Consider the following 13,824-nt stretch of genomic DNA (forward strand, 5'->3'; position numbering starts at 1 on the left):
TTCTTGATTGGTAACCAAGGATGAGCTATATAAATCTTTATCAAAAAGCCTGGATCTCTAGCATCAATTGTGCTCTCCTGAGAAGGGATCTCATCTGATCAGCCAAAATGGTAGAAACAATACTAAAACTGCTGTAGGCACATGGAGTCTTCTCAAAGAATTTTACCTGTATATAAAAAAGAAAAAAATCCTATTGCTTTTGTATACACCTGGTTTGGCCTTTTGGTTTTTTCTTCTGGCTGTTGAAGGCCACAGACCCAGACTCTTACTGGTGACAAATCTATCGGAGGAGGTTGTGGTTATAGTGACACCTCTTCTCTGCTGAAGAGGCCCACCATGCCCACCCTTGTCATCCTATCAGATAGGGATAAGAATTAGGGATGTGCAAAACTTCAGGTGCTCATTCAATTTGGAGGAGATTCAGCCCAATTCGGTGGCTGAACCTCCAAATCCAAATTGAATCAGGGAACCAATTAAAAGGTCCAAATTGATTCAAAGCACTCAGAATTGATTTGGAAAAGATTTAGGGAGCTTCAGTGATTTGAGCAGTCCCCGCCCACTGGAGCAGGGAGCTGGACCCAGACTCCATGCTGGTAAATAGAGGGCGGGGGAGGGCGACTGAAGAGGGTGAAGGGAACTATGTGGAGAACCCCTGCCAGGCACTGACCCCCCACCCACTCCCCCAGCCCCGCCCATGGTTACCCCGCCTGCCCCAGCTCTCAGCCCTTTAAAAAAAAGCCCCCACTCACCAGCTGCTGTCCAGTGGGGGGGGGTGATCCCTGCTGCCCCCCATTGCTCCAAGCCACATGGGCGTCTCTGCCATGAGGCCCCCAATCTCAGCCTGCTCCCACTGCCCCACTGGCCCCAGCTCTGGCCCTCTAACATAAAGGAAACAACCCTCCCAAACTCACTGGCTCCTACAGCAGGCTTCTGGGGGCTCATGTAGAGCCCCCCATGCAGCACGGGGCAGTGGGGGTTAGCGGGGATTTCTCCTTGCCAGGTAGCAGCTGGCGAGTAGGGACTTTTTTTTAATTTTTAAAGGGCTGGAACAAGGGTGGGTGAGGCTGCCATGGGGGTGCTGGGACAGTGGGATGGGGTCAGGGGGCTTGTGACAGCACCCCCCACATGGCATGGAGTAGTGGGGGGCAGCAGGGATTACTCCCCGGTGGGCAGGAGCCAGTGAATGGGGGCTTTTTTTGTTTCCAAAGAGCCGAGGGCTGGGAGGGGCAGGGCAGCCATTGAGAGCAGGTGGTGGATGAGGCCTGTGTAATTCAGAGATTTGGTGGATTCAGCAGCAGCCAACTCTTCTAATCAGATTCAGCTGAATTGATTAGGGACAGTGATTCAAATCACTAGATCAAATCACTGCCCCCCTGAATCATTTGAATCTGAAGTGAATACTAGATGCTTTGCACAGGCCTAATAAGAATATTTCCCTGTTTTACGGGCAGAGAACTGAGAGAGAGAAAAATGACTTGTTCCAGGTTCATATATCAAGTCTGTGGCACAGGCAGAAATTCAGAACTGAGCCTAGGTTCCCTGAATCCCAATCCTGACCCTTCAGCTTAAGAGAAACCTGTCTCACTTTCTCTCTTGTTTTTATCTAATGGAAATATGGAAGTTCTCGTTATCCATATCAGCGTCAATCCTTTTGTTTTCTTGAATTACACCAAACTCTTGGTTCTGGCGGTATCTTGCAGCAGTGAGATTTTCCAGTTAATTATGCATTGTATAAAATCTATTTTCCTTTAATAATTTTATTTTTTTTGTCTAAATGTTTTTATCATTGCTGATGTGTAAATGTTAATAGTGGGGGGGGGGGGGGGCACAACTCCATACCGCTGCCACCCCTGCTGCTGCCAGGTGCTGGCTCTGACTGGGCTGCAGCCCTGCAGTTGATGCAGAAATTGCTGCTACTACCCTCACTGCTGCCGTTCCCTGGTTGTGGCTGGGCTGCAGCCTTGTGCCCCACCATCAGCACAGAAATCGGGGGGGGGGGGCAAGTGCCCCCCCATCCCCCTGATGTATCGCCAATACTTTATCTCGTTCCCTCTAGTTCATGAAATAATTGGCAAAGTATCCATTTATATTTCTCCTCATGGTATTAATCTTATATAATGTGAAACATAGCATAGACATGATCTTATATTGTAGCTATTTGAAAGTAAGAAGATTCTAGAGTAGGCAAAGGGGAAAAAGAGATTCCCAGCAGAGAATCACATTCACTTAAGATGAAAAGACCATTACTATTTAAAAAAAACTGGAGTAATAATATGTGTATTGTCTAAAGGAATTTTACAACCACCACCACCTAACTTGAGGCCAAACAATCCAGAATGAACAGCAACTTGTGGTTTGGCCATGAGGGTCAGCAGCATGCCTTTCCATACACAAACACATTGTGTTTCAGAGGACTTGAATGAATGTGCTGGTTAAGATGTTATCTTATAAGAATTCATTGGCTGTTACACCCTCAGGGAAGAAGAAGGATCATTTTCCACATGAAGGGTAGGATGTGTCAGTGGTCTGTCTCAGCCAAGCAACACATGTTGTACAATGTACAGCATGGTTTTAAGGGTCTTGTAGCTTCCTTGCCACTGTTTCCCATGTTTTTGCTCTTTGGGGCATGGTACCAGTTGGCATGTTGTGGTATAGGTTGAATTTGTAGTGTAGTATCATAATGCTTAGGGTTGGAAGGGACCTAAACAGATCATCAGGTCCAACCACCTGGCCCAGCCAGGAACAGGTGCCGGGGTCATATCACCTGGTTCTGTAGAGATGAGAAGCAAATATCTGTCCAGCCTCCTCTTGAAGACCCCCAAGGTAGGAGAGAGCACCACCTCCCTTGGGAGCCCATTCCAGAGCCCGACAGCCCTCACTGTAAAGATTAGGGTCTTATTTTGTATGAGAAATACAGAATGGTCTTATTTTGTATGAGGACTCTAAGCATGTAAGCCATTGCTTTAGCTCTGAAGATTTATCTAGCAGGTGCTAAGGATTATGCTCCTCACACAATGCAAAAAGCACATAGGATGTGGTCAAATTTGAAGGGATTCTGGGTCTTATTCTTCATTCAGCGCCCCCTTATGCTAGGTTTAGGCTGTAATTGGAGGGGAGATGACAGCTTGTGTAGACATGCACTGACACTAGTTTTACACTAGGTGGTTTGGGAACTGGTAGCAGTTTAGCTGTAGCAGCCTGGAACTCAGTGCCCACAAATTACAGAAAGTGGGTACATTAACCTCTGCCAAACTGTTGCTACAGCTAGACTGGTACAATGCTTGGGCTCTAACAGTTAGCTTGTGTGTGTTGTCACTATAGTGTAGACATTGCCCAGTGAGAAATACAGAGGAAATCCATCAACCTTTGAGTGGATATTATACCTACTAGTATACGACTCGATAATATTCAGCTATGCAATATGCCTCTCATCTCTACAGAACCAGGTTTAATTGCAGTTCCTACGCTTCTTACTGCAGGGAAACTTCTTGTTTGATGATGCCCCTGAAGACCAAGACACTATTAAGAGGGGCAGGAGAAGATGGGTAGAGATGAGGCTATAATCAGGCTTCTCTCACACACTAGCTTTGAACCAAAAGGTGAGGGAATCCGAAATACTTCATGCATTTTCAGCATGTGCATCCATATAGGTGCTAACATCTTCGTTTGCATTTAAAAGCATTTAGTTACAAAGGGGGGGAGTCGAAATAATGTCTTAGGATTTAGGTGTTAACTCAATCAAACAGGATGATGAGTAATATTCTAAGCAACAGGATGGCAACAGGATGACAAACATGCAATAATCCAAAAATTATCCAGGGAAATTTGGCAACAGTCAGAAACAACAAGTATAGTCAAGGGTCTGTTCGGGAATGGTTTGATAGCATAAAATAGACTAAATCGATAATACCCGATTCAAAAAGCGGAAAGTATAGCTGTACATTAGCACAGTGCTGTTCCTAGCATTAATGGGATGTTTGTCTTTGCTGTCATTGGTTCTTTTTATTCCTTTGACAATGAGGCTAACACAGAGGCTTTCTCCTTTAAAGAAGCAGAAAACAGAGGAGGCTAAACTGGAACCAACCCCCAGCTCTGATTATGGTAGTGCTACATCTACCACTTTTAAACACAGCTTTGTTTGTTTTTCCATGGTGACTAAGATGGGTGTGGAATAGAGATTTATTTGAAATCAAATGCTATTTTTGGGGGGAGGGTGACATAACTTGAAGTCATAGCTGCCTCTAAAATGAAGCATAATGCACATTGGTGCTGACTCACAGAACTAGCCTTTGTATGCATCTGTATAAGAAGTCCACATAAGAACAAATAACAAGTTTTTATAGGGAATTACCACACATCTGTCTGCAGACTAAGTGATTTAGGAGCAGACTGGGGATTTTCAAGAAAACCTGGGGATGCATTCAGTACCCCCAACTCTCTTTGAAATTGTGTTGGGTGCAGAGCTTCTGAAGGCCCTTTTAAATATCTTAGTCTGGATCCTTGGTTATACAAAGATACATCCCATCCCACCTCAGGATAACTCTTAAAGGAAAAGGCAGATAGCCAGGAAGCTAGATTTGCTACTTGGAAGATAACTTGCTCTGTTTACTATCTGTCATCGCTCCCTTTTCTCCACTTGTCTCAACTACCTGCTATATCTTGTCAGAATCTAAATGGTGACAAAGCAGCTCTTTGGGGCTCTAAGGCTGCCCTTTCAATTTGTCAGGACAATAATAACCAGGATGGTGCTATGATCCCTGGTTGAGGCCTTTAGGAATTACTGCCCACCACATTCCCCAATTTTGAGGTCTGCTGTAACTTGCAACCACCTGCCCACGGTCACAAGCAGCCACTCTGGCAACTGGGTATCACAGGGACATAAACACGACCAAACCATGCTCCTTTCATTCAGCAATACCAGGTACTGGGACTAGGAGGTTGTCCAGGTCTGGCTCTGTACTATCTAGCTGTCCCTTCCAAAACCTGAGGCAGATGGTTTAATCAGCTTTCTAGCTGGAGCAGAACCAAGAATCTAACTTTACAGGCACATACTGCCTAGGTAAAAATATCAAAAGCTATACCATAGCCATAAGTGATTCCAGCAAGATGAGCAATGGTTCACACAACCGCCGGGGGTTTGCTCTGACAAACAATATTATTTTTCTATATATATATTTGGTGGATTTGGTCCAGAATTTTTGAACCTTTGAGATTGGTATTGCTGCAGTTACATTCCCAGGAGTGTAAAGTTATGACAGTCTAGGCCATTGTGCATGTCAGACAGGAACTACATTTGCATATTTTAAACACCAAGACATCACTGACTCCACTGCATAACTGCTTAAAAGTCAAACAGCCGTGGAAATCCCTGTCACACCCATTTGAGCCACTAATAAACTGGTGATAAAGTTCTGATGCAATTGTACTTAGGACAGAGGGGATTGGGTTGAGATCTGCCTGTTTTTGTTTTCTTTTCTGCTTCTTTATCATTATTTGAGGAGGTTACTTCATGTGCAGCAAGTGAATATGCTATTCCCTGTTGAAATATGACTCTATCATTTATACTACTCATTTGCCAGGAGAGTAGCTATGGAAGTGTCGAGACACATGCTGTTTCACCGCTTTGGCCATTTTGTGTGCATAATGTTTCCCTTTTCACACCACTTTAATGAGGGGCAGGGGGAAGGAGAAGAATCAGACTTTCATTTGTCTTTCGACGGTATAAGATCTTTGAAGCGAGGGCTGTGTCCTCTTTAGTGTACATGTTCACTTAGGTCTCCAAAGGGGTACCTTTAGCACCAAAATCATGGCCTGCTGTCTCTCGAGCTAAAGAATCTACTGTCTGATTCAAAGCTCATTGAAATAAGTAAAAGGTTTCACGTGGCTTTGGATCAGGCTCTCACTCCCCCAGCTGACAGCAGCAGCAGATCCATAAGCCTCTTAGGAACAGCCACGAGAGGGCGATACAACCTCTAGTACCCATAGGGTTTATAACAGTATGCAGAATAATAATTTTACGTGCACTGAAATTAATTGCATCTGCAAAGCAGGCAGACAGATGCTTCCCTGATCATGCAGGAACAAAGCATGCACGCAGTTATGGAAATGGGTGCCATCATTTAGATGCACAGCTTTGGTTATAGCACTTAAAAAAAAAAGCCTCTTTATTCTGAAAAGTTATCCCCCAAGAGCATCAACCCTAATATCCTTATGTTCAAAATGCCCTGCTTACCAGTTTAAAAAACTTCCTCAGGTTTGTTTTGGGGGGTTTAGTTTCTTCTCTTCTGGGTGTCACTTCTGTAGCTTCTGTGCTTTTATTCACATCTTTATCAGGAGCCACAGCTTCTAATGATGCTTCCACTTTCTGATTGCTTACAACCTCTGCGTCTTCTGGTGCAGTCTAGGGTTATGTTTGCCAAACATTAAGAACGCAGAAAAACATTCATCTATCACACTCTTTAAATCAGTGTGGCTTTAACTTTGAGCTATAATTATCCAAGATGTCCTTGGTTAGAAATACAGCATTGCTATGTACTAATAGAACATAGATACAGAAATAGAACATGGTTAGTTTTATAATATCCTTTCAGTCCTGCTATCCAGGAGAAAAAAATTAAATAACTGCTCAGGAAAACACTTACATTGGTATGAATTAAGTACAGACTAAAAGAGTAAAGAATGCTTTCTTGACCTGGAGCCTTCACTGTTGAGTACAATAATTCACTTACTCTTCAAACTTAAAATGAAATGTTGTTAATGAATATATGATCACTTAAGACTATCATAACTCATGAGCAAGTTCATCCAAGTTACACTAGGGTAAAATGGCTGAGAGTGAGAGAAGGACCCCCTACCTCCCAGGAGTTTACAAGCGAAAACCAAAATCAATATTAAAAAAAAAAATTCTGATTCCAAACCTAGAGATACCTTAAATTGTCTAAACACCAGTTTCTGCCTTGCAGAGGGAATGTGAGGTTCACAGAAACTATCACAGCTTCCGAATTCTCAACGTAGTCATATCACAGCTGGCTTTTTTTCACTTTGCCCAGATGTTAATATTTGTACAAGAGAGGCAAGATATTGAGGAGTTACATCCATTATCTTACTAAGGGCCTGAGCCTCTGAAGCACAGAGAACCCGTGAGTGTCTCCTATTTCTGCTAGAGTTCATGAAAGCAGTTTGCAAGTGATGCTCTGCACTGTGAAGGCCTGGCATCCACCTGAGAGAGCTTAGTGTTGTCAAGTGAACCATGCCCAATGCAGAACTGGTGTCCAGGGGCACGTGTGTGCCTCACGGGGTGCGTCTACATGAGATGCTAACTGAGCAGTAGCCTAATAATATTGCGGAGTAGTGCTCTGGGCAAAACTCGTGTTAATAAGCTAATGCACAGTTAACATCTGGGAAAAAAACCCAAAAACATGCGCCAGTGCTACTGCACATTGATTTAGTACTTAATTATCCAAGTACAAAACTTAATGCACAGTAACTATGGTGCATTAGTGAATGTATAGAGGCACCCACTGAGGGACGGATGTTTCAAATGCCAACAAGGCATGGGGTGAAATGTTCTTTTCTTTGGCTGATTGTTCTATTCTGTATAATTCCCTAGGTACATAATAAAAAGCCTTTCCCTGGAGCACTAAAGAAATGTTAATTAATTCTCCACTCAGTTACAGTATAGCATCTTTCCTTTCTTTCATAAAGAATGAGCTATTAGCATAGAAATAACCCTAATAATTTGACCTGAGCCAGCCCCTATAGTATTTTACAACCAATTGGAGAACGGTGCATAATATCATAAAGCTGCAGACATTGTAATTGCTAATCCGAAACACTGAATTAAAAGAGAACCAGTTATACTTGATATTGGTGTTTAGAAACTGGCTGCTTCTTATAGTGCTCACCCTTGATCATAATCTAAATGCTATGTAAACCTAGTGCTGTAGGGATGCATCACAATCTAGTTACACGTGCAATGTATATGCACATATGGAAATGAATTGTTAACACGTGCACTTATATGTGAGATGCCATTTGAGTGACATATCAGAGATTAAGCCAGAGGCCTCCAGACCTGAAAGTACTGACAGCTAGAGAAAAACCAAACCCCTTTGCTGCTGTAACTCATATCCTCTGTGTACGAGCAACATCTCCTTAATAGCATGGTTACGCATCCATGCATGTACAACCATCATATAAATTGCATCATCAGACTGGTTGAAAAGTGACTTGGCAAAATACTTTAAGAGGTTGTGCCAAGTAATCCTGGGTATTTGGGTGAAATTCATTTCCGCTGCATAAAGCCGGTTGTGGGTGATATGTCTGACATGTGGAAGTCTGGGAGAGGAAAAGATTGATCAGCTCCCCTACAACCTGAAAGTGCTGGGCTGCCTCTTCCCCACAGAAATGTACATTTTATTTAAATGGTATGAGCATTCATGAGATGATTAATTTATAGCAATTTTAATGTGTGCAACTTTCTGATCTACTGTAGGCACATGCACCATCCATTCACCTGTCATTTGCTAGGGTTGGAACAGTGGCTCAATAAAGCTGCGACTGAGCTTCTGAGAGCTCATCATTCAAAGATTACACTTCGGGATCATATTACTGCCCCTGCTGTTACAGCTGCAACCCAAATGTGCTTTGTCTCTCAAGCTATGTCTGCAATGGTTTTCATTTCTCTAGTGATAACAGTTGCATCCTGGGAGGAAATGCCAAATCCTGTTGTTTTTTTTTTAAAGTACTTGTCAGTCAAAATACATTAAGAGAGACCCATTTAGAGTGGTTATTTATTCACACTAAGAAGTGTATTTTTATATAGATGCAACCACTTCCGAGTTTCCATAGAATGCATTAGGAAAGCTAGGGGAAACAATTAAAGATAGTATTAAAATTACGTTTTCAGTCTACCCGAAACATGCTATTACAGGGACAGATTTGTTTTAAATAGGCATGTAAAAAAATGCACATCTCATTTGCAATGATGACAACTGCATAAGAAATTACCCAATTTACCTGTGCAGTCCTACTAATTATACATTCTAATTAGGCATCCCATAAAGTTACTAAAGACATTATAAGGTGCCTTGTTTGTAGTCCTTTGCCAGCTATTAGAAATGGCATTTTATCATATTTCTATTATAATTATCACCAGAAAAGAATTTTATACAGTTGTGTGTGTGTATGTGTGTGTGTGTGTGTGTGAGAGAGAGAGAGAGAGAGAGAGAGAGAGAGATCACACTAAAACTTCCCTTTACCATTTAAAGGCTCTGTTATATTGCCTTTTATTCAGTCCTGAACATTTTCTTTTAGATGAAACCTCAAGGTAGCTTTACGATTACAAATTTACAATTTGGTGTTGTAAATGACAAATATTTACTGTTATGAAGTCCAAATTAGAACGGTGAATTGCTGCTTTTCAAAAAATTTCAAAATATTGAAATCTGTTGCTCAGATTATATAATTGTTTCCCTGTTTATATATCCAGACATCACACATGATGACACATTAGTTTGATTCAGACTATAGCATATTATACACACACACACACACACATACACACACACATTTACACATACGCACACAAAGTCTGTACTTTCTGAACTAGGCATATTTTGTATGCTTTATCTGCACACCCCATTAGTGTAATTTCCTGAACATCTAGCATAACTGGTGGTTGGCATTGACTTTAACAAGGCAGGGTTTTGCCCCTTTTGTCCAAGCCATTGATTCTCACCTGGGATCCTATGAGTTCCTTTTAAGGAAAATGCAGGGTTTCCTGTAATATTAGCATTTGTAGATATGCAAAAATGTATATATGATTCACCAGGTAGACCCAAAGGCCAGATCCATACTAGCAGGGACGTGCCTTTACAGCGGCACAAATGGTAGGGGCACACATTTGTGCTGCTACTTTGTGCCCCAGTGCACACCCCTGTCTATGTGCTTTGCGGCGGGACACGTTGTGTCCTGGTTTGCCTGCTCCCCTGTCTCTGTGCTTGTCCTGGCACTTGCCACTTTGGTGTGGTTTGCGCTGCTTTATTCTAGTGTTGCTTTTTTCTTTGCTACCAGGAAATCCCAATAGCAATTTTTGCCCTGGTACTGCAAATTAGCAGAGCAGAGCACTGATTAATGTCCAACTTGTGTTGTTTGTGGTGCTGCAAAAAGGTTTGCAGTGCCACAAATCACATGTGCCTGCATGTCTGGATCCAGCCAGAAGGTGCATCCTGACAAGCGTGCATATACAGGGGTGCACATTTCCTGCAGGACAAATAGCAGTGGCACACATTTATGCCGCTGGTATTTGTCCCTTGGCATGCTCCTGCATGTGTGCTCCAGTGTGCAGCAAAATGACCTGGGTGGGGTAGGGAAGGCTGGGGCCAACACCTGCAGCCTTACCTGGGGGCCTCGTGGGTGCTGAGCTGGCCACTTACAGCCTGGCCAGCAGCCAAAGCATGGCTTCTAGCCAGCCAGGATCCCTTTCTGGTGGTGCACACTGCTGCTGTGGGCACCGCACTGCTTTTTTCAGCGGCATTTTTTTGACACTGGGATCTCCTGGCATCAACCCCCCACCATGTTGCAAATTAGCAGTGCAGCAAATAGTTGCATGTGTGCTGTGTGTGGTTTGCGGTGCCTCAAACTACTTTGGGGAGCCATGTGTATGCGCTCATCAGGATACACCCGGAGATTTCAAATAGAAATCTATAGTGTCAAAAACATGTGGACCTGTTGTGGTCTGTCTTTGCAACAGCTTTATTATTGTTCCACCATCAAGAAATGAGTGGAAGCTAAAAGTTGGCATTTTCTGAGGGATGCCTCAAGCCTAAAAAGGTTCAGAACCACTGATCTAAACAGTCACCTGTAAATAAAATTTCTAGAAACATTAAAAAAGGATTCCCTGGATGGCTGGATACAAATGTGCAGGTTCACATTTGCCCATGCCTTTAGATTTACTACATCCATTTCCTAAACACAGATATACACAGAGTCATTTTCTCTCTCTCTCTGTTCTTCCTACTATATGTGGTATGCTTAGTATTTCAGCATAGTGAACAAGACATGAAAATGCCTGCCTTCAGTCTGCCAAGAACCATTTTGTGTGTTATACATAAGAAAATCCATTTTATGAAATTTTCTTATGTTTCCCTGCCTTGTTTCTCACCCCAGTAAGCTCCTTCATATTCCTGTGGCAGGATACTAATATGTCTTACATGCTATAATGATGAACATGCTTTCAGTTCTTATTTTAAAAAATATCACTCAAAAAATGAAATGCCTTAGACTGGGCTTGGTAAATAGTATCTAACCCTGGAACTGCTGCACACAAAACAAAATGCTCCTTTATCTCATAGGCACTCTGACATCACAAAAGATGTCTCTGTTTATAGATGTCACCACTATTATGAATGTAAAGATGGTTTTCCCACCTTTAGTTGGTCAAGGAACTGATGCTGGGCTGTATTTAGTTCTTCCATGAAGGGCACTTCAGTAAAAAGTAACAGGTTTTAAAGTTATGTTTTATGTTATTGAGGGTCAAATTAAAGAGAATTAACTCTTTCATTTTCATATTTTCCTCTTCTTTACAATGGTCACATTTTCCTTCTCCATATAATGAATCAATAATTGGGCTTTGCTGCAAAGTCCTATCCTTTGGGTGGGGGAAGGCACTGGAGCTGGGCAAATAAAGATTTTTATAAATAATTGCTAAAGCCTCATATCTTTGAAGAAATAAATGCCCATCACAATACTGAAAATCAAAAACAGTGATACCCTTGACATCCCTAAGCCTTGCAGGATGGTTGTTTTAGGGGGGAAGCTGCTAGCCTGGGATTTTAGAGATGTACGATCAGTTCTTGAGACTGTTACAGACTTCCATTGTGCCTGAAGTTTCAGATCCTGAAACATATTCGGGCTTGCTTGATCCAAGAGGCATTGAGCCTCATGGATACCTTTGGAGATCTGGACTGCATTGCCTTTTCTTCACTGAAAAAATGGGGATACCTATATTTCCCTACTTCACAGCTATGCTGGGAGGCTGTCAGACCCTGTGCAGGGGGTCATGCGACTCACTAAAATAGATAAAACCAGAATTGATATGAAATCTGGCTATCACTGTCATGTTACCATTGCTTGGCTAGATGGCACTAAGATTGCAGTGCGCTTTAGAGTCTGTGCTGCAAAGTCTGATCCTTCATTTGGAAACAGCTGATGGGCAACAATTTCAAAACACCACAATCAGCGACAGTCACCGCTAAAGGCACTGAAAATGTAAACTGGTAAGTCTGAAGCCTTTTAACATTACCAGGGGCCACTTATTGGGAAGAGTTAGTTTGGGGATGCCTTTATTAGGGCATTTTGTTAGAGAAAAAACAGCCTAATGATAGGTTACAGTACACTGTACTTATGAAACTTTGATTGAAAATGGTGAGATGGTAATAAGGATAACTCAGTGGTAGAGCTCTTGCCTGCCACACCAGAGACCTGAGTTCACTTCCTAGCCAAGGCATTTCATGGGGGGAGTTCCTGCTGGGGGCTTTCAAAAGTTCAAAAATGATTGCTGGGGGGGTATTTCCTTTCAGAGCAACTGAGGGGAAAACCAGGAGAAATGGTCAAAAACTCCTGGAAGATCCATTCAGGCTCAACATTAGGAAAAAACTTCTTCACAGCCAGTGTGTCCAGACTGTGGAATAAGCTCCCTCCAGGGGCGATGCAATCACCTACCCTGGAAATCTTCAAGAGGAGACTGGACGGTCCCCTTGCTGGGGTCACCTGACCCCAGTTGTCTTTTCTGCTTGGTGCAGGGGGGCTGGACCCAATGATCTTCCGAGGTCCCTTCCAGCCTTACAATCTATGAATCCCTAAGAAAGGGGTCCTCATTAACTAAATCACATTTCTAAGCTATAGTGCTGAAGAAATTAGAGTCATAGTCTAGAAGAAATGCAAATTTGCAGAGAACCAAGACAGACTATGCAAACCTGGCAGGAAATAGTTAAACTCTAGAGAGTTGATAAAATATCCTTCTGATAAGGGTATGACATCTTATATTTGCAGATCCTTGGAGGCTCATATATTCCCTTTTCTACACATGCACAAGATTTTAGAGGGCTATGTGCATTTCTCCAAAAGGGAAAAATGATCTCCAAATTGCAAAGTTTTTGTGACATTCTTTTAAGTGTTCCCTTTTAAGTTTCTCCTGGGAGACTGGAGGAAACATTCCTATTTAGGGATTCCCAGGTTATTGAGAGATGCACATGGCAGCAATTGAAAGTTTAATAGGAAGGGCCTGACCAAGATGAATTGTCAGTAAACCTTGAGTGATTTTACATTAACTGAAATTCTTCTCTGGAGTACTGGCCTATGCTTCCCATTTACTCAGCTAACGCTGGAAAAACAATTAACATGATTCTGTGTTCTCAGACTGTGAAGAAGAAATGAAAATTATTACACAAACTGTAAAGCAGCATAGCATTATCAGCTTCATTTGACTTAGTGCACCAACATCCTTCTATTCATAAATTACTTTGACCAAGGTTTTTTGGATTTACAAGAACTTATACCTGTACCTAGCAGTTTTTACGTGAAGTGTTTTCTTTTATGCTACTGCTTTACCAAATGCAGTCATCTAAGAATGACACTTATTTGTGGACTCGGTGAGCATGGACATCAGGTTTTGTTACTCTTTCTTTGCCATTTTGTTGTCCTCTCCTTAAATTTAAGGTAAATGCTATACCTTGCAACACATATTATTCTCCCATGCCATCACAACTTGATGACTCTCCTTGAGTCTAACCTACACCCTGCATGAGGCTCTATTTTTCCTGG

General features: G+C 42.3%; 1 protein-coding gene across 1 annotated transcript in view; it reads right to left on the reverse strand.

Moving 5' to 3' along the window:
* BCAS1 (brain enriched myelin associated protein 1) overlaps nt 1-13,824 on the reverse strand; it is an 81,411-nt gene that overhangs the window by 13,759 nt on the left and 53,828 nt on the right. The window contains exon 10 of the mRNA XM_090020630.1: nt 6,233-6,400. Coding sequence (XP_089876756.1) covers nt 6,233-6,400 — 168 coding nt within the window. The remainder of the gene's footprint in view (nt 1-6,232; nt 6,401-13,824) is intronic.

The sequence above is a fragment of the Crocodylus siamensis genome, chromosome 10, assembly GCF_052110815.1.
Source record: "Crocodylus siamensis isolate JL-2025a chromosome 10, ASM5211081v1, whole genome shotgun sequence".
In the NCBI taxonomy this organism is placed as follows: domain Eukaryota; kingdom Metazoa; phylum Chordata; order Crocodylia; family Crocodylidae; genus Crocodylus; species Crocodylus siamensis.